At 56.0% G+C, this 19733-nt stretch overlaps 1 protein-coding gene across 1 annotated transcript in view; it reads left to right on the top strand.

The window, feature by feature from the left end:
• Window positions 1–727: 727 nt before the first annotated feature.
• Window positions 728–19733, top strand: part of LOC143805897 (cytochrome P450 2G1-like) — a 93147-nt gene continuing 74141 nt past the window's right edge. Inside the window, exon 1 of the mRNA XM_077285647.1 lies at window positions 728–907. Within this exon, the coding sequence (XP_077141762.1) occupies window positions 728–907 (180 nt within the window). The remainder of the gene's footprint in view (window positions 908–19733) is intronic.

Below are 19733 nucleotides of genomic sequence, written 5' to 3'. Positions count from 1 at the left end.
GAAGACTATGAGTGCTTATAGCCTTTTTGCTTTAGAGGTTGCAAGTTCTTCTGCAAAGTTGGTCAACTTCACTAGTTCTGGCTAGTTTCAGTGTCCCTGTGTGTTCAGGGGCACCATGTAGAATGCACTATTTGGTTCAGGGTCACGATCATGCGGTTGGCTCGAACCTTCAATCAAGCAGGAGCACACAGTCCAGTAGCAAGCAGGAGTTGTGCTGATTTCTTAGATGATCATCCCATTAGTTTCTTTCCACCTCTTCTGCTGTTTATCAGTATACGATATAATTCATATGGAGATTTCTGCAACCAATTAATAAATCCAGGCTATTGTAGTATTACTATTTTGGTTTAGATAATTGGGTATATTTTGGTAAAGTCAAATCGATACAGTATATGACTTTTTTTCAAATGGACTCAGTAATCAGAAAATGTGTTTAGTAGCCAAAGAGCGGGGGAGGAGGAGGATCCAGCTGCAGTATTCCCCCATTGCAATGTCTGCTGTGAGAGGGGTGGATGCAACGCCTGATTACAAAAGCACTCTAAAATCACGCCAAAATGAGACATCCCTCTCAGCAAGACTGAAAATATTGTGTAATTCAGCTGTAACTGCACTTTACACTCACCCAACCTGTTCTCGCTGATAACATGTGGGAATGATGCCATGTTCCTGTCCGAATATAAATACACAGGACAGAGGACAGACTGGGCTATAGACACCGGGGCTCAGGATGGATCTGAACATGTCATCAACGCTTCTCCTGGCTACTGGAGTCAACCTCCTTATTTATCTCATTAAATGGTGGGGTAGGGTCAAACAGAAGGGCCTACCTCCAGGACCTACACCTCTGCCCTTCTTGGGGAATATCCTTCAGATCAGAACCTCAGAAATACCACAATCGTTCCTTAAGGTACATACACTTACGTGCAATCTTACTCTTCTTAGGAATTGGTTGCATGTTGATCCCTACCATACTGTAAATCTGTCGTGCAAAGGACAGTAGATTCAGAGAAATTCATTAATAGATGAGGGACATTTAACCGTTAAGGCTATGTGTAAAGGACGTCATTTTCTGGTGGACTCTACCTAAAATTTTCTTCTATAGGCGCTAAAAATGCTAAAACATATATATATACATATGCACCGCAAAGACAGAACTAATTATTGTGCATTTATTCAGCCTTTTTTTAGCTCCTTTTTAATCACTTCAGGATCTGAAGAATGTAAAGCAGCTAAAACACTAAAACAAATAACCTGACCAGTCTTCAGCTGCTTTGGAAACTGCTCACTAGTTTAATAAAAAAAAAAAGGCTAAAGGCCCCGTCTCACATAGCGAGATCGCTAGCGAGATCGCTGCTGAGTCACAAGTTTTGTGACGCAACAGCGACCTCCATAGCGATCTCGCTATGTGTGACACGTACCAGCGATCAGGCCCCTGCTGCGAGATCGCTGGTCGTGTCGGAATGGCCTGGACCTTTTTTTGGTCGTTGAGGCCCCGCTGACATTGCTGAATCGGTGTGTGTGACACCGATCCAGCGATGTCTTCACTGGTAACCAGGGTAAACATCGGGTTACTAAGCGCAGGGCCGCGCTTAGTAACCCGATGTTTACCCTGGTTACCAGCGTAAATGTAAAAAAAAACAAACAGTACATACTCGCCTTTCGGTGTCCAGGTCCCTTGCCGTCTGCTTCCTGCTCTCACTGACTCCCGGCCGTACAGTGAGAAGTGAGAGCACAGCAGTGACGTCACCGCTGCGCTCTGCTCTCAGTGTACGGCGGCTCAGTCAGAGCAGGAAGCAGACGGCAAGGGACCTGGACACCGAAAGGCGAGTATGTAGTGTTTGTTTTTTTTTACATTTACGCTGGTAACCAGGGTAAACATCGGGTTACTAAGCGCGGCCCTGCGCTTAGTAACCCGATGTTTACCCTGGTTACCCGGGTGCTGCAGGGGGACTTCGGCATCGTTGAAGACAGTTTCAACGATGCCGAAGTCGTTCCCCTGATCGTTGGTCGCTGGGGAGAGCGGTCTGTGTGACAGCTCCCCAGCGACCACACAGCGACTTACCAACGATCACGGCCAGGTCATATCGCTGGTCGTGATCGTTGGTAAATGAGACGGGGCCTTTAGGTGGAAAAGTCAACACATAAAGATGCCAAAGAAGATGCTTTAAATAAAATACCGCCGATGACTTCCTGAAATATTTTCTGCTTAGAAAACATAGAGGTTATGCCGGTGTCTAAAATAAATTGCATGCATTTACCATTAGGGGATGGAGCTACTCTATAAACCTATTGTCATACGGCTGCTTTTATGACATGTCTCTGCCTGCTACTCCTTTGGCTAATTACAGACTGCCTGAAAAAGCAACTTTATGATGATAAATGAAAGCTAGATAGTATCCTGTATATACCAGTATATGTACACTGTAATTATAACTAGATGGGTATTTCCTGAAGGAACTACAGATAGTGCTTTGGAATGGTGCCCGGGCTGCCCCTGCAAGACTTTCACACTTGGGTGCCCCTCAGGCGCTGGTTTGGTAGTTGTAGCCCCTCAGGGTTGAGGCCACTCTGGGTCCGATTTGGGGGGCGGGGTCACTCTGGGTCCGATTTGGGGGGCGGGGTCACTCTGGGTCCGATTTGGTGGCCCGGGTCACTCTGGGTCCGATTTCATGGCCCGGGTCACTCTGGGTCCGATTTGGTGGCCCGGGTCACTCTGGGTCCGATTTGGTGGCCCGGGTCACTCTGGGTCCGATTTGGTGGCCCGGGTCACTCTGGGTCCGATTTGGTGGCCCGGGTCACTCTGGGTCCGATTTGGTGGCCCGGGTCACTCTGGGTCCGATTTGGTGGGCCGGGTCACTCTGGGTCCGATTTGGTGGGCCGGGTCACACTTGGTCCGATTTGGTGGCCCGGGTCACTCTGGGTCCGATTTGGTGGCCCGGGTCACTCTGGGTCTGAGTTGGTGGCCCGGGTCACTCTGGGTCCGATTTGGCGGGTGACGCCACTCTGGGTCCGATTTGGCGGGCGGCGCCACTCTGGGTCCGATTTGGCGGGCGGCGCCACTGTGGGTCCGATTTGGCGGGCGGCGCCACTCTGGGTCCGATTTGGTGGGCGGCGCCACTCTGGGTCCGATTTGGCGGGCGGCGCCACTCTGGGTCCGATTTGGCGGGCGGCGCCACTCTGGGTCCGATTTGGCGGGCGGCGCCACTCTGGGTCCGATTTGGCGGGCGGCGCCACTCTGGGTCCGATTTGGAGGGCGGCGCCACTCTGGGTCCGATTTGGTTGGCGGCGCCACACTGTTTCCGATTTGGCGGGCGGCGCCACTCTGGGTCCGATTTGGCGGGCGGCGCCAATCTGGGTCCGATTTGGCGGGCGGCGCCACTCTGGGTCCGATTTGGCGGGCGCCGCCACTCTGGGTCCGATTTGGTTGGCGGCGCCACACTGTGTCCGATTTGGCGGGCGGCGCCACTCTGGGTCCGATTTGGCGGGCGGCGCCAATCTGGGTCCAATTTGGCGGGCGGCGCCAATCTGGGTCCAATTTGGCGGGCGGCGCCACTCTGGGTCCGATTAGGCGGGCGGCGCCACTCTGGGTCCGATTTGGCGGGCGGCGCCACTCTGGGTCCGATTTGGCGGGCGGCGCCACTCTGGGTCCGATTTGGCGGGCGGCGCCACTCTGGGTCCGATTTGGTGAGCGGGGCAATAATTATAATAAGACTACAGATAGTGCTTTGAAATTGTGCTGTGCTATCACTTTAAGAGCTGATATTATCTGGGAAAACTGTGCTGGTGTGGTCATGTACAGTTCGCAGGCGTTGGCATAGTAACTGGGCCTGACTGCGCATATCAATGAGCTAATCAGCCAGGTGGCAGGTACATTTCAAATTGCCTCAGAAACCCGGCCATTATAACCTATGGGAAAATTTCCCTATTGAAATGCATTACAATGAGGGGAAAAAACATTTTCAAACGCAAATTGCGCCAAAACTACAAATCCGATCGACACAAAAAATACTTGGGGACGCTGGCTTCGAAATGACACCTCACTGGAGTCTGTGAGTGAAGCGGTTCGGGCCGCATTACGTGCGGACTGAATAATAATAAGAACTAGATGGGTATTTCCTGAAGGAACTACAGATAGTGCTTTGGAATGGTGCCCGGGCTGCCCCTGCAAGACTTTCACACTTGGGTGCCCCTCAGGCGGTCCGATTTGGTGGGTTGGGTCAATCTGGGTCTGATTTTGTGGGCGGGGTAAATCTAGGTCCGATTCGGTGGGCGGGGTCACTTTTGGTCCGATTCTGTGGGCGCGGCCACTCTGGGTCCGATTCGGTGGGCGGAGCCACTCTGGGTCCGATTTGGTGGGCGGGGCACCTTAGGGACCAATTTGGTGGGTGGGGTCACTCGGTCCGATTTGGTGGGCTGGGCACCTCAGGGTCTGATTTGGTGGGCTGGGCACCTCAGGGTCCGATTTGGTGGGTGGGGTCACTCTGGGTCCGATTTGGTGGGCGGGGTCACTCTGGGCCCGATTTGGTGGAAGGGGTCACTCTGGGTCCGATTTGGTGGAAGGGGTCACTCTGGGTCTGATTTGGTGGAAGGGGTCACTCTGGGTCCGATTTGGTGGGCGGAGCCACTCTGGGTCCGATTTGGTGGGCGGGGTCACTCTGGGTCTGATTTAGGGGGCGGGGTCACTCTGGGTCCGATTTGGTGGGCCGGGCCCCTCGGGGTCCGATTTGGTGGGCCGGGCCTCTCGGGTTCCGAATTGGTGAGCGGGGTAATCTACTATCTAATTATCTAAGGGCACTTCCGTCTTTCTGTCTCACAACACCGCTACGTCATCATCTCGTGAGACCGCAATGCACTCTTGGGACCGGAGCGCGCAACAAGCATCGGGTACCGGCCACTCCAGGTGCAACAAGCATCGTGTACCGGCCGCTCTAGGAGGTGCAACAACCATCAGATACCGGCCGCTCCAGGAGGTGAGTATGTAACTTTTTTATTTTAATTTTTTTTTTTAACAGGGATATGCAGTATACTATGTGACTGGACAATATACTACGTGACTGGGCAGTATAACTACGTGGCTCTGCGCTGTATACTGCGTGGCTCTGTGCTGTATACTGCGTGGCTCTGCGCTGTATACTACGCGGCTCTGCGCTGTATACTACGCGGCTCTGCGCTGTATACTGCGTGGTTCTGCGCTGTGTACTGCGCGGCTCTGCGCTGTGTACTGCACGGCTCTGCGCTGTGTACTGCGCGGCTCTGCACTGTGTACTGCGCGTTCTGCGCTGTATACTGCGCGGCTCTGCGCTGTATACTGCGCAGCTCTGCGCAGCTCTGCGCTTTGTACTGCGCGGCTCTGCGCTATATACTGCGTGGCTCTTCGCTGTATACTACGCGGCTCTGCGCTGTGTACTGCGCGGCTCTGCGCTGTGTACTGCGCGTGTCCGTGCTGTGTACTGCGCGTGTCTGCGCTGTATACTGCGGGGCTCTGCACTGTATACTGCGGGGCTCTGCGCTGTATACTACGCGGCTCAGCGCTGTATACTGCGCGGCTCTGCGCTGCATACTGCGTGGCTCTACGCTGCGTACTGCGCGGCTCTGCGCTGTATACTGGGTGGCTCTGCGCTGTGTACTGCGCGGCTCTGTGCTGTGTACTGTGCGGCTCTGCACTGTGTACTGCGTGGCTCTGCGCTGTGTACTGCGCGGCTCTGCGCTGTGTACTGCGCGGCTCTGCGCTTTATACTGTGCGGCTCTGCGCTCTGTACTGCGCGGCTCTGCGCTGTGTACTGCGCAGCTCTGCGCTGTATACTGCGCGGCTCTGCGCTGTGTACTGCGCGGCTCTGCGCTGTGTACTGCGCGGCTCTGCGCTGTGTACTGCTCGGCTCTGCGCTGTGTACTGCGCGGCTCTGCGCTGTGTACTGCGCGGCTCTGCGCTGTGTACTGCGCGGCTCTGCGCTGTGTACTGCGCGGCTCTGCGCTGTGTACTGCGCGGCTCTGCGCGGTATACTGCGCGGCTTTGCGCTTTATACTGTGCGGCTCTGCGCTCTGTACTGCACGGCTCTGCGCTGTCTACTGCGCGGCTCTGCGCTGTGTACTGCTCGGCTCTGCGCTGTGTACTGCGCGGCTCTGCGCTTTATACTGCGCGGCTCTGCGCTTTATACTGCGCGGCTTTGCGCTGTGTACTGCATGGCTCTGCGCTGTGTACTGCGCGGCTCTGCGCTGTGTACTGCACGGCTCTGCGCTGTGTACTGCACGGCTCTGCGCTTTATACTGCGCGGCTCTGCGCTGTGTACTGCACGGCTCTGCGCTGTGTACTGCGCGGCTCTGCGCTGTGTACTGCACGGCTCTGCGCTTTATACTGCGCGGCTCTGCGCTGTGTACTGCACGGCTCTGCGCTGTGTACTGCGCGGCTCTGCGCTGTGTACTGCACGGCTCTGCGCTTTATACTGCGCGGCTCTGCGCTGTGTACTGCGCGGCTCTGCGCTGTGTACTGCGCGGCTCTGCGCTTTATACTGCGCGGCTCTGCGCTGTGTACTGCGCGGCTCTGCACTGTGTACTGCGCGGCTCTGCGCTGTGTACTGCACGGCTCTGCACTGTATACTGCGTGGCTGTGCAATATACTACGTGGACATGCATATTCTAGAATACCCGATGAGTTAGAATCGGGCCACAGTCTAATAATCATAAGACTACGGATAGTGGTTTGGAATTGTGCTGTACTGTCACTTTAAGAGCTGATATTATCTGACAAAACTTGTGACCTGGTGAGCTGATGTAGATTTCATAGGAGTTGGCATAGTAACTGTGTCTGACTGCGCATATCAATGAGCTAATCAGCCAGGTGGCAGTTATTTTTAGAAATTGCCTCAGAAACCAGCCCATTATAAACGTATAGGAAAATTTCTCCATTGAAACGCATTGAAAGACTTTTTTCAAACACAAATTGCGCAAAAACTACAAATCCGATCGACACGAAAAATACTTAGCACACCTCTCAGGAACGCTGGCTTCGAAATGACACCTCACTGGAGTCTGTGAGTTTAGCGGTTCGGGCCGCATTACGTGCGGACTGAATAATAAGAATAAGAAGAAGTTTACCACGGTGGAATAACAGTATAGTGCTTTGTTCCAAAGCACTATAATAATAAGAACTAGATGGGTATTTCCTGAAGGAACTACAGATAGTGCTTTGGAATGGTGCCCGGGCTGCCCCTGCAAGACTTTCACACTTGGGTGCCCCTCAGGCGCTGGCTTGGTAGTTGTAGCCCCTAAAGAGGTGAGGCCACTCTGGGTCCGATTTGGTGGGCGGAGTCACTCTGGGTCTGGGTGTTGGCTGCTGTGAGGAAGGAGCTCCTGGGAAGGGAGATTTTTTCATCTGGGACTCTTTGCCTGCCCCTTCCCAGGAAGCAAGGACTGTTCCTGGGACTGAGCTTCGGGGCTGAGCCCCTGGCTCCCACCCCCCGGTGCAAGCCGGCTGGGGGTGGGAGGCCTTGCAAATCATCGGGAGGCCCCGTGTGTTATCCAGCCAGTCCCAGGAGCAGAAAGCCATGGGAAAAAACAGTAAGAGCTCGGGGGGCCGCAGGCCCCAGAAGACCGGGGCCCCTAAGGCCGAGGCCGTGGCGGTTCCTCCTCCTGGAGGAGGAGAGGCGGCCAGTAGAGGTGTGGCGGTGGGCCCCCTGATATGGGGCTCTAAGGTGGCAGGGGAGCCGATCACCAACTACGGCTCCCGGATACACGCGCACCTCTACGAATACGGGGAGGCCGCCAAGAAGCTGAGGCTACTCCGGGAGGAGTTGAAGGGAGCCAGGGCAACTGCAAAGTGCCGGCTCCCTGCCTCAAGAAGAGCTGAGGTCTCCGCCACGGTGGAGAGGCTGAAGGGGTCGATAAACTCCCTGGAACAGCGTAGAGCGGAGATCCTGGCGGGAAGCGGCCCCTTCGAGGAGAAATTGCGCAACGAAGACCGGTTTAGGGCCATGACCGGTGGGTCTCCTGAGGGGTCAGGAGACCCCTACCAGGTGGAGAAAGAGGAGGAGGAGGAGGAAGATGGCGGTCCATCTGCGCCATATCCACCTGAAGGCCTGGGGAGTAACAGCACCCAGGTATCGTATAGCGGGATAGCCCCTGAGCAAGTGGCCCTCCCGTCGGACTCCAGTAACTCGGAGGAAAGCGGGAGCGAGGGGGAGGATGGTGGTGGTACCAGCAGTCAGGGGGGCTGCCTCATCCTGCAGCAAGTGCGGCAGATCGAGTCCCCAGCACGGTTTGGCGAGCTGTTGTTTGGGGACGAGGTCTGCGAGGATGGGGCAACCGGGAGGGGGAAAAAACGGAAGAAGGCGAAAAAGGAGTCCGTTGTAGAGAAATTGGTCTACGTCCCCCTTTCCGGGGTTCCCCTGTCCCGTTGTGCGGAACCCGCTACCCACCCCGGCTCGGGCCCTGTTGTGGGTCCGCAGCGAGGGAGCGGGGAGAGGAAAGTCTGCCCGGATCGGAGTGCCATGCCTGGTGGTGGTAGTTCTGATTCGGGCAGTGATATGGAGTGCGGTGCCGGTGGTAGTGTTTGTGGTGGAGGTGCTCGGGCCAAGTCCCCTGTGGCAAGGGGGGCTGGCCCGGCACCTGGTGTGCAGTCAGCCGGGGCCGCATCTCCGGCGGCGAGAGCTGGGGTGTCCGGGTCCCCCACATGCGGATCCGCTCATAAGGCTGGATCTTTTTCGGGGGCCCGGGGATCAGGAAAGGGCGCGTTTAAAGCTAAGACACAGTGCAAGGTGCTGGTCGCTCCCCTGCCGGTGTCCGTGGCCAGGTCGGGGACCCCCGTGTGCGGAGCCAGTGATGGATCCGTGCCGGGGGCCCCGCCACCACTGGACGCCGAGGGGGAGTGGCCTGTGCTGAGGGGTTCAGCGGTGGTGGCGGCTGGTGCGGGAGCTATGCCCCTTGGTGTCAGTACCGTGGGGGGCCCTGGGCGTACCCCGGGGTCTCCAGTGCGGGTGGCGTCGGGGGGCGTGGCTTCCCCAGCTGCGGCCCCAGTTGTCCCCTCCATGCCTGTGCCTGGGGCCCGTGAGGGGGGCGTGGCCTCCCCGAGTGTTGCCCGGCCCGCTGTGGTTGTGGCATGCGGGGGGGGTGTGCCCTCCTCGGCTGCTGTCCCACCCGCCTCTGTGGTTGCCGGCGGGGGGGGCGCAGCCTCGGTGGTCGCGGGACCCCCCGCTGTGATCGCGGGACCCCCCGCTGTGATCGCGGGACCCCCCGCTGTGAACGCGGCCGGTGGAGGGGGCGTGGCCTGTGCGGCTGCGGCCCCGCCTACTGGTGCTGTGTCCAGAGGAGGGGGCGTGGCCTCGGCGGGTCAGCCGCGAGTGGCTCCGCCCACTCAAAAAAATAACAGTGCTGCGGCAGTTAAGGCCGGCAAGGGGGTGCCGGGGTCCCCTGCCCACTTACCGTCATCTGGTGGTGCGGGGGCTCCGGTGCCTGAAGTTATGGCTACCCGTAGTCCCGGTGTGGAGCAGGGTCCGGAGGCAGAGTCCGGCCCTGCTCCGGATAACAAAGAAAAAAAAAAGGTCGCTGCAGAGGGCTCGGGAGGTGCTGCTGCTCCTGAGCTTGGGCAGAGCGGAATGACTGTTCAGCTCTGCTCTACGGGCCTTAAAGGGGCAGCGGCACCCCTGAGAAAAGTAAACAGTAAAGCTGCACCAGGAAGCATGCAGCAGGGGCCCCCAGCAGGAGGGAAAGTTAAAGAGAAAAAAAAACATACTGTTAATAATAATAATAAAAATAATACTGAGGTGAATGTGGCCGCGGCGACTGGGGATATAAATGACGGTATAGATGGTGTGCTGTGTGTTGAGGAAGTGGGGGTGGGTACGAGTGGTGTCACAAATGTTGCGGGTGTGGATAGTGGTACGGATGGTGGTGCGGATGATGGTATGGATGTGGGGGGTGGGGGGTGGGGGGGAGGCTGGTCCATCTGCCCCCCCAGTCGCTCCCCTCCCCCTTTCTTTTGCGAGGGTGGTGGCTGGGGCTCCAGGGGGTTCACGGGGGGCTCGGGGGGTCTCCTCGCCTCTGGGTTCCGGGGACAGCGTTTTGCAGCGCCGTTTTCTGGAAGCCCTAAAAAACGGAGAGCGGTCGATCCAGGTAGAGGGAAGAGAGGTGGACCTGTCTTTCTGGCTGGAGAGACATGGCCTGGCCGCCTTCCAAGATAGAAGGGAGGGGGAAACCGTATGGTCCCTCCCGACAGCCGGGCAGGGGGTGGCGAGGAGGAATGTAGTCCGTCTTCGCTGGAGGGGCAGTGAAGCTTGCCCACCCAGGAGTAGGGTGGTGGAGCTCCTCCTGAAGATGGGCTTTGGGGTAGTTGACATCTTTGCCCTGATTCATCCTGCGGCCACCCTCTTCTTTGACATCAGTTTCGTGCGGCCAGAGGGGCTTGAGCTCTTCTGGTCAAATTACGAGCTGGTGAAGGGGGAACCCGGCTGGCGAGACTTCGCTGTACAAGCGGTGTCTCGCCAAAATGGCGTGAAGAGGGTGACCGTTGTAACATGTAACGAGTCACTCTCTGGTGTTGACATCCTGACGTGGCTTTCCCGCTATGGGGAAGTCACGGACGTCCCTAAAAAAAATCTGGACGAATTTGGCATTTGGTCAGGGGGCTGGACCTTCATGATGAAGTTGAAGGTCTCAGGGGGTACTGTCACCCACATCCCTTCCTCGGCGTTCATTGGAAGGGACCGGATCCTGATCTTCTACCAGGGGCAGCCGAAGGTCTGTCACAGGTGCGGTGATCCCCGCCACTTCAGCGCAAGCTGCAAGGTGCAGAAATGTGCCTTGTGTGGCGGGGTAGGCCATCTCGCTGCATCCTGTAAGGATATTCGGTGTAACCTGTGTGGTGATCTAGGTCACCCGTACAGCCGCTGCCCTCGCTCTTTCTCTAATTCTGCTGCTGGCCGGGTGGGGGGAGGCCGTGGGGGGGAAACCTCTGGCGGTCCAACCTCTGCCGTGGTAGGCGGTGGTGGCGGGGAAGGGGCTGAGGGGCCAGTGAGGAAAGACAGAGCCCGGAATCCTGCCTACCAAAGGAGGCAGGAAAGGCGCCGCGGGGGTGGGGGGCAGGGAGAGCCTCAGGCAACTGGGGTAATGTCTGCTCCCCCCTCTGAGGCATCGGCTGTTGTCGCTGAGGCCCCGGGGGAGGCGGAAGTGTGCGAGGAGATCAGGAGGATGGAGAGGGAGGACAACAGGGCTGACTCCGACAACTCCTCCCAGTATGAAAGTGTGGATGAGGAGGTCACGGATCAGCCGACATTAGAACAGGGTGGTAACGCAAACCGTACCAAAAAAAGGGGGAAGAAGAAAAGGAAGGTTGTTAAGCCTTCTGGTCCTTCGCCCCCTCCCCTGACCGTGGGTGTGCCAACGGAAGGGCTCGCCGGCTCCCCTCTGATTGCCCTCTCCAACCGGTTCCAAGCCCTTGAGGACTCTGCTGAGCCGGAGGTCGAGGGTGAGGGGCCGGGGGCGGCACCTGGGGGGCTTTCGGGGGGCGGCGCAGTCTGTCCTCCGGGGGACGTTGTTTCCTCTGGGGGGGGGACTGACCCAGAACCCAGAGGCGAGGATACCAATAAAATGGATACCTCATCCTCTTTAAAGAGGAAGAATATGTCCGATCCAGTCCCTTCTTCGGGGGGGAAAAGTAAAGAGGATGGGGTGGGGAAGAAGAAGGCTGTCTAACTTAATCACCCATGATGGCTGAACTCACCCCGTTGACTCTGGCGTCGATTAATGTCGCCAGCATAAAGTCTGATGCGGCTAGATTTGCGGCCTTTGATTTTTTCACCCGATTTGAGGCTGAAATTTTGTTTTTGCAGGAGACCAGACTAACGGACATGGGGGTCATCCACAAGGCAAAAAAGGAGTGGAGGTGTGGGCCCTCATACTGGTCTCTTGCGGCCGAGCCGTATAGCGGGGTGGCGGTCCTTTTTAAGACCGCTGAGGTGGAATGCCGACGGGTTATTGAGATAGAAATGGGGAGGTGCCTGGTCTTAGACGTCTTCATGAGGGGACAGGAGCTTCGGCTCATAAACATCTACGGCCCACAGTCTAAGTGGGACCGTAAATGTCTCTTCATGAAGATCAAGCCCTTTCTTTTTACGAGCCGGCAGGTGGTCTTCGGTGGGGATTTCAACACCATTACGAGATCCCGTGATAGGGGAGGTCCCGGAGGCCGCCTGGCTTATGATAGCATAGCCCTAAATAGTCTAGCTAGTGAAGCTCGCCTGGTGGATGTCCACATACGGCACACCCCAGGTCACGAGGGTTTCACCTTTCATAGAGGTAGCAGTAGGTCTAGAATAGACAGGTTTCTTTTGAAGGAGGACGCCATCTTTTCTGCAGTGTCCGCCGTTGAGGTGGAGTTCTCCGATCACTGTTTAATTTTCTTTTCTCTGAATGTTACAGAGACCCCCCGGATGGGAAGAGGGCTGTGGAAGCTAAATTCATCCCTTCTGGAAGAGGCGGAGGCGAGACAATCCTTTGAGGCTTTTCTTCAGAGCCAGGTACCGCTTTTGGATCTCTGTAGTACTAAGTCTGAGTGGTGGGAGATCTTCAAGAAAAGGGTGGCGGGGTTCTTCCGTCAGCTCTCGAGCCTCAGAAGTCTGAACAGGCATCGCTTGTATCAAGACCTGAGGAGGAAACTCGAGCAGCTCGTCTCGACTGGAGGTGACCGAGAGGAAATCTCCAGAGTGAAATCTTTACTCAAGGGGTGTCAGTATGATAGGCACGCATCTTTGGTTTTTGAGAGGGATTTCGGGAAGTACCGCTCGCCCGACCCTTACAGAAACTGTAAGATGTCAGTGAATTGTAAGGTGGTGACAGGACTGATCGACAGTACGGGTTCCCTGAACAGATCCAAATCAGGGATCCTGGAGGTGGTCAGGTCCTTTTACTCACGCCTCTTGAGGAAGAGGGATCTGGATCGAGATGGGATGTCGGCTTTCCTGGCTGAAACTGTTCCTGAGCCAGGAGATGACCCCTCTCTTCATGTTTTGGCCGAGGTAATCAAGGAAGAGGAAGTGAGACTGGCCATTGATGGGCTCCGGCCCAAGAAATCGCCAGGTCCGGATGGCTTAACATCCGAGTTTTACAAGACTTTTAGGGACTCCTTGGTCCCCCTCTTGACTGAGGTGTTTAATGAGTGCCTCTCCTCGGGTGCTCTTCCCAGTTCAATGAGGAAGTCAGCCCTGATTATCTTGTCAAAGGGTAAGGACCCGTCCCATATCGAGAATTGGCGTCCCATAGCGCTCCTCGATACGGACCGAAAGATTCTGGCAAAGGTGTTGTTTAATCGGCTGGTGAAGTTTGCACCCCGGCTCCTTTCGGGGGCTCAGCACTGTTCTGTTCCAGGCCGCAGTACTTTTAGTGCTGTGCTCGGTGTCCGAGAGGCAGTGGAGCAGGGCATTGCAGGTCGCTGGAAGGGGTACTTGCTGTCCTTAGACCAGGCAAAGGCTTTTGACCGGGTGGATCATGAGTACCTCTGGTCTGTCCTTCTGAGGTATGGTCTGCCGGGGAGGTTTGTAAATTGGTTAAAGACCTTGTATGAAGGGGCTGAGACTTTCCCGCTCGTGAACGGTTGGGTTGGTCACTCTTTTGAGGTGAGCTCCGGGGTCCGTCAGGGCTGTCCTCTGAGCCCACTCTTATACGTGTTCGCGATCGATCCCTTCTTAAGGAGGGTAGATCGTGGACCGTTGGTGGGAGTCGGGATGGACCGGGCGGAGCCGGGGGCCACTCTGAGGGTGGTGGCGTACGCCGACGACGTCTCCCTTTTTGTATCCTCGAGAGAGGAGGCGGATTGGGTCATGTCTGAGGTCGTGCGCTACTCGGAGGCATCCGGGTCCATGATCAACCGGGAAAAGTGCGAGAGTCTCTGGCTGGGAGGGGGAGATCCAAGTTTTGATCTCCCGGACACCCTTCCAGGGCCCCAGTCCTCCGCTAAGATCTTAGGCATCAATTTTGGCCCAGGGGACTATCCCCAACAAAATTGGGAAGGCAGGCTCAAGATTGCCGCCCAGAAGGTGGACCAGTGGAAGGGTTGGTCTTTAACCCTGAGGGAAAGGGTCAGCCTGGCCAAGGGTTATTTGCTTCCTTTGTTAATTTACTTGGGCAGCGTCTGCATCTTGCCAGAATCTCTCTGGACGCGGGTCTATAGCCTGTTCTTCCAACTGTTATGGGGGAACAGGCTTAACCTAATCAAGAGGGAGGTCACGTACCGCACGAGGAGACTAGGTGGGTTGGGTATGGTCAACCCAGTGGTGTTCTTAGTGAACACCTTTCTTAAGACCAACATTGCCAACCTCTGGACAGAGAGGGCTCCTCCGTGGGTATTCTCCTGCAGGGGATGGTTTCGGCCTTTCTTCCAGGAATGGGAGACAGGAGGGCAGGTGAAGGACCTACGAACACCACATGGACATCTCCCGGCTTATGCTACCCCGGCTCTGAAGGTGATCCGCCGGTGGGGTCTGGGAATGTGGGAAATCAGGACCATGTCGAGGAAATCCCTTGACAGTAGGGTCCTGTTGACCCATTTCCAGAAGCCCCTGGTGCTCAGAGATTGCCCAGGCCGGGATCTGGAGGGGGGGCTCGGGTTGTTAAATTCTTCACGGATCCCCTCGAAGTTTTGGGACTTGACCTGGCGCTGCTTCCACGGGAGGCTGTATGTGAGGGACAATCTGAAGTACAGGAACTCTGATGATCGGGGTTGTCCCCGTGAAGAGTGTGGCGACATGCTGGAAAGCATGGAGCACTTCCTCCTTCAGTGTCCCTTTAATGCAGGGGTCTATAACCGGGTGGGTGCTTCCATAGGCTGGCCTAGGCTGGCATCCCTTTCCTATCCGGAGTGGGCTTATGGGGCATTCAGATCCCTTGGTGGCCGAGATCGGGGCACTTTATTCCTAGTTAGTGTAGTTGTTAGGTTCTACACCTGGAATGCACGGTGCCTAGTTTCAATGCAGCATAAAACCCTCCCCCGGGATGAGGTGGTTAGTAACATCTTGGGTGACCTGGGTAAGGTGCGCTCTTTGGAGTTCGGGAGGCTGGGTGCGAGGAGGGCCTCTTGGCTTTGGAGGGGTCTCTCCTTTTAATACGTACCCGAGGGAAAGCTTGGTTGAGTGATTAGGGGCTTCCTAGGTGTTTGGGAGGCTGGGTGGGAAGAGGGCCTCTTCACTTTTGGAGGGGTTTCTCTTTTTACTCTAGGGACAGATTGGTTGTGTGACTGGGAGAGGGAAAGATAAGGTGGTGTGGGGTGTTGAGGGACAGTTATATAGGGATAGATAGGGACAGGGAGGGACAGTCTAGGGATAGGTAGATAGTTAGTATTGTTAAGTTAGGTAGAGTAGGGATAGGTAGGGGCATGAAGGGACAGATAGGGTCAGCTTTTTGAGGGACAGTTTTAGTTGAGTAGGGACAGGGTGTTTGTGTTGGTGTTAGGGTCAGGGCCTCTTCAGACTCCTATTCCCTGGTGGTGGGCTGATGTGTGGCACGCTTAGCCTTTTTGTTTTGTTTCTGGTAGAATTAATGGATATCGGGCTTGAAGGTGCCGAACTTGGGCCTTACAGGTTAAAAGCTGTTGTTTTGGTATTGTGGTATTTTGATGTTGTGTTAGTAAAGTTATGATCTGTAAATAAAATTTTTGTATGTCTGTATTTTATCTTGTGGTATGTATAGTTAGTATGTTGTGGGGGGTGTAGTTTAGGTTGGGTGGGGGGTGTTTGTTGGGGGGTTGCATAAGGGCATATGGACCCTGGAAACAATATAAGGGCATGGAAACTTTCATGGACCCGGAGGAAAAAAGTGTGGTGTATTTTTCAGAGGGCATGAACTTGCATGGACCCGTGGTGGCAGTGTGGGTGGAGGGAAAAAAAAAAAAAAAAAAAAAATAATAAAAAAATAAAAATAAATAAATATATATAAAAATAAAAAAATATAAAAAAAAGTAAAAAAAAAAAAAAAGAGTTGTGGTAATTGCTGTGTTTAGAGTGTTATAGAGTGTTAAGTTTGTATAGCTAGGTTGGCCTTTTCTTTTCTTTTTTGGGCAGCATGGGCCAGATTTTCTTTTCTAGTTTTATATGTATATATGTAATTAAATAGTGGGGAGTGTGAGTGTATGTGTGAGTGTATGTGCGAATGAGTTTTTCTTTACTTTATATTTGTCTATTGGTTAGGAAAAATGGATGTGATGATTTTCCTGCTGGGGGTTTCCTAAAGCTGCGAAGTTAAGAGACTCTAAGAGGCGTGGGAAAAAAGACTTCTTAAATGCTGGTTTTATTTTTGTAAGATATGTTGTGTATTTCTGTTTTTGTTTGTGTTTTGTATTTTTTATAAATAAAAGAGTTCCTGAAGGAACTACAGATAGTGCTTTGGAATGGTGCCCGGGCTGCCCCTGCAAGACTTTCACACTTGGGTGCCCCTCAGGCGCTGGCTTGGTAGTTGTAGCCCCTAAAGAGGTGAGGCCACTCTGGGTCCGATTTGGTGGGCGGGGTCACTCTGGGACCAATTTGGCGGGCGGCGCCACTCTGGGTCCGATTTGGCGGGCGGCGCCACTCTGGGTCCGATTTGGCGGGCGGTGCCACTCTGGGTCCGATTTGGCGGGCGGCGCCACTCTGGGTCCGATTTGGCGGGCGGCGCCACTCTGGGTCCGATTTGGCGGGCGGCGCCACTCTGGGTCCGATTTGGCGGGCGGCGCCACTCTGGGTCCGATTTGGCGGGCGGCGCCACTCTGGGTCCGATTTGGCGGGCGGCGCCACTCTGGGTCCGATTTGGCGGGCGGCGCCACTCTGGGTCCGATTTGGCGGGCGGCGCCACTCTGGGTCCGATTTGGCGGGCGGCGCCAATCTGGGTCCGATTTGGCGGGCGGCGCCACTCTGGGTCCGATTTGGCGGGCGGCGCCACTCTGGGTCCGATTTGGTTGGCGGCGCCACACTGTGTCCGATTTGGCGGGCGGCGCCACTCTGGGTCCGATTTGGCGGGCGGCGCCAATCTGGGTCCAATTTGGCGGGCGGCGCCACTCTGGGTCCGATTTGGCGGGCGGCGCCACTCTGGGTCCGATTTGGCGGGCGGCGCCACTCTGGGTCCGATTTGGCGGGCGGCGCCACTCTGGGTCCGATTTGGCGGGCGGCGCCACTCTGGGTCCGATTTGGCGGGCGGCGCCACTCTGGGTCCGATTTGGCGGGCGGCGCCACTCTGGGTCCGATTTGGCGGGCGGCGCCACTCTGGGTCCGATTTGGCGGGCGGCGCCACTCTGGGTCCGATTTGGCGGGCGGCGCCACTCTGGGTCCGATTTGGCGGGCGGCGCCACTCTGGGTCCGATTTGGCGGCCCGGGTCACTCTGGGTCCGATTTGGCGGCCCGGGTCACTCTGGGTCCGATTTGGCGGCCCGGGTCACTCTGGGTCCGATTTGGCGGCCCGGGTCACTCTGGGTCCGATTTGGCGGCCCGGGTCCCTCTGGGTCCGATTTGGCGGCCCGGGTCACTCTGGGTCCGATTTGGCGGCCCGGGTCACTCTGGGTCCGATTTGGCGGCCCGGGTCACTCTGGGTCCGATTTGGCGGCCCGGGTCACTCTGGGTCCGATTTGGCGGCCCGGGTCACTCTGGGTCCGATTTGGCGGCCCGGGTCACTCTGGGTCCGATTTGGCGGCCCGGGTCACTCTGGGTCCGATTTGGCGGGCCGGGTCACTCTGGGTCCGATTTGGCGGCCCGGGTCACTCTGGGTCCGATTTGGCGGCCCGGGTCACTCTGGGTCCGATTTGGCGGGCCGGGTCACTCTGGGTCCGATTTGGCGGGCCGGGTCACTCTGGGTCCGATTTGGTGGGCCGGGTCACTCTGACTGACAGCAGGATAAGGGAATGGCTGATAACAGAGAATAGACTGACAGCAGGACAAGGGAATGGCTGATAACAGAGAGAATAGACTGACAGCAGGACAGGGGAATTGCTGATAACAGAGAGAAATAGACTGACAGCAGGACGGGGAATGGCTGATAACAGAAAGAATAGACTGACAGCAGGACAGGGGAATGGCTGATAACAGAGAAAAATAGACTGACAGCAGTACGGGGAATGGCTGATAACAGAGAGAAATAGACTGACAGCAGGACGGGGAATGGTTGATAACAGAGAGAATAGACTGAGCAGGACAGGGGAATGGCTGATAACAGAGAGAATAGACTGACAGCAGGACGGGGAATGGCTGATAACAGAGAGAATAGACTGACAGCAGGACAGGGGAATGGCTGATAACAGAGAGAAATAGACTGACAGCAGGACAGGGGAATGGCTGATAACAGAGAGAAATAGACTGACAGCAGGACGGGGAATGGCTGATAACAGAGAGAATAGACTGACAGCAGGACGGGGAATGGCTGATAACAGAGAGAAATAGACTGACAGCAGTACGTGGAATGGCTGATAACAGAGAGAAATAGATGGGTATTTCCTGAAGGAACTACAGATAGTGCTTTGGAATGGTGCCCGGGTTGCCCCAGCAAGACTTTCACACTTGGGTGCCCCTCAGGAGCTGGTTTGGTAGTTGTAGCCACTCTGGGTCCGATTTGGTGGGTGGGGCCCCTCAGGGGCCGATTTGGTGGGCGCTGTATACTGCGGGGCTCTGCGCTGTATACTGCGGGGCTCCGCGCTGTATGCTTCGTGGCTCCGCGCTGTATGCTGCATGGCTCTGCGCTGTATAATGCGCGGCTCTGCGCTGTATGCTGCGCGGCTCCACGCTGTATGCTGCGCGGCTCCGCGCTGTATGCTGCGCGGCTCCGCGCTGTATACTGCGCGGCTCTGCGCTGTATACTGCGCGGCTCTGCGCTGTATACTGCGCGGCTCTGCGCTGTATACTGCGCGGCTCTGCGCTGTGTACTGTAATAATAATAAGACTACAGATAGTGCTTTGAAATTGTGCTGTGCTGTCACTTTAAGAGCTGATATTATCTGGGAAAACTGTGCTGGTGTGGTCATGTACAGTTCGCAGGCGTTGGCATAGTAACTGGGCCTGACTGCGCATATCAATGAGCTAATCAGCCAGGTGGCAGGTACATTTCAAATTGCCTCAGAAACCCGGCCATTATAACCTATGGGAAAATTTCCCTATTGAAATGCATTACAATGAGGGGAAAAAACATTTTCAAACGCAAATTGCGCCAAAACTACAAATCCGATCGACACAAAAAATACTTAGCACACCTCTTGGGGACGCTGGCTTCGAAATGACACCTCACTGGAGTCTGTGAGTGAAGCGGTTCGGGCCGCATTACGTGCGGACTGAATAATAATAAGAACTAGATGGGTATTTCCTGAAGGAACTACAGATAGTGCTTTGGAATGGTGCCCGGGCTGCCCCTGCAAGACTTTCACACTTCGGTGCCCCTCAGGCGCTGGTTTGGTAGTTGTAGCCCCTCAGGGTTGAGGCTTGGTGGGCCGGGTCACTCTGGGTCCGATTTCGTGGGCCGGGTCACTCTGGGTCCGATTTGGTGGGCCGGGTCACTCTGGGTCCGATTTGGTGGGCCGGGTCACTCTGGGCCCGATTTGGTGGCCCGGGTCACTCTGGGCCCGATTTGGTCGGCCCGGGTCACTCTGGGCCCGATTTGGTCAACCCGGGTCACTCTGGGCCCGATTTGGTGGCCCGGGTCACTCTGGGCCCGATTTGGTGGCCCGGGTCACTCTGGGCCCGATTTGGTGGCCCGGGTCACTGTGGGCCCGATTTGGTGGCCCGGGTCACTCTGGGTCCGATTTG

The sequence above is a fragment of the Ranitomeya variabilis genome, chromosome 2 (assembly GCF_051348905.1).
Source record: "Ranitomeya variabilis isolate aRanVar5 chromosome 2, aRanVar5.hap1, whole genome shotgun sequence".
Taxonomy (NCBI): domain Eukaryota; kingdom Metazoa; phylum Chordata; class Amphibia; order Anura; family Dendrobatidae; genus Ranitomeya; species Ranitomeya variabilis.
The sequence above is the reverse complement of the archived record's forward strand: the minus strand, read 5'-3'. Positions and strand labels throughout refer to the sequence as shown.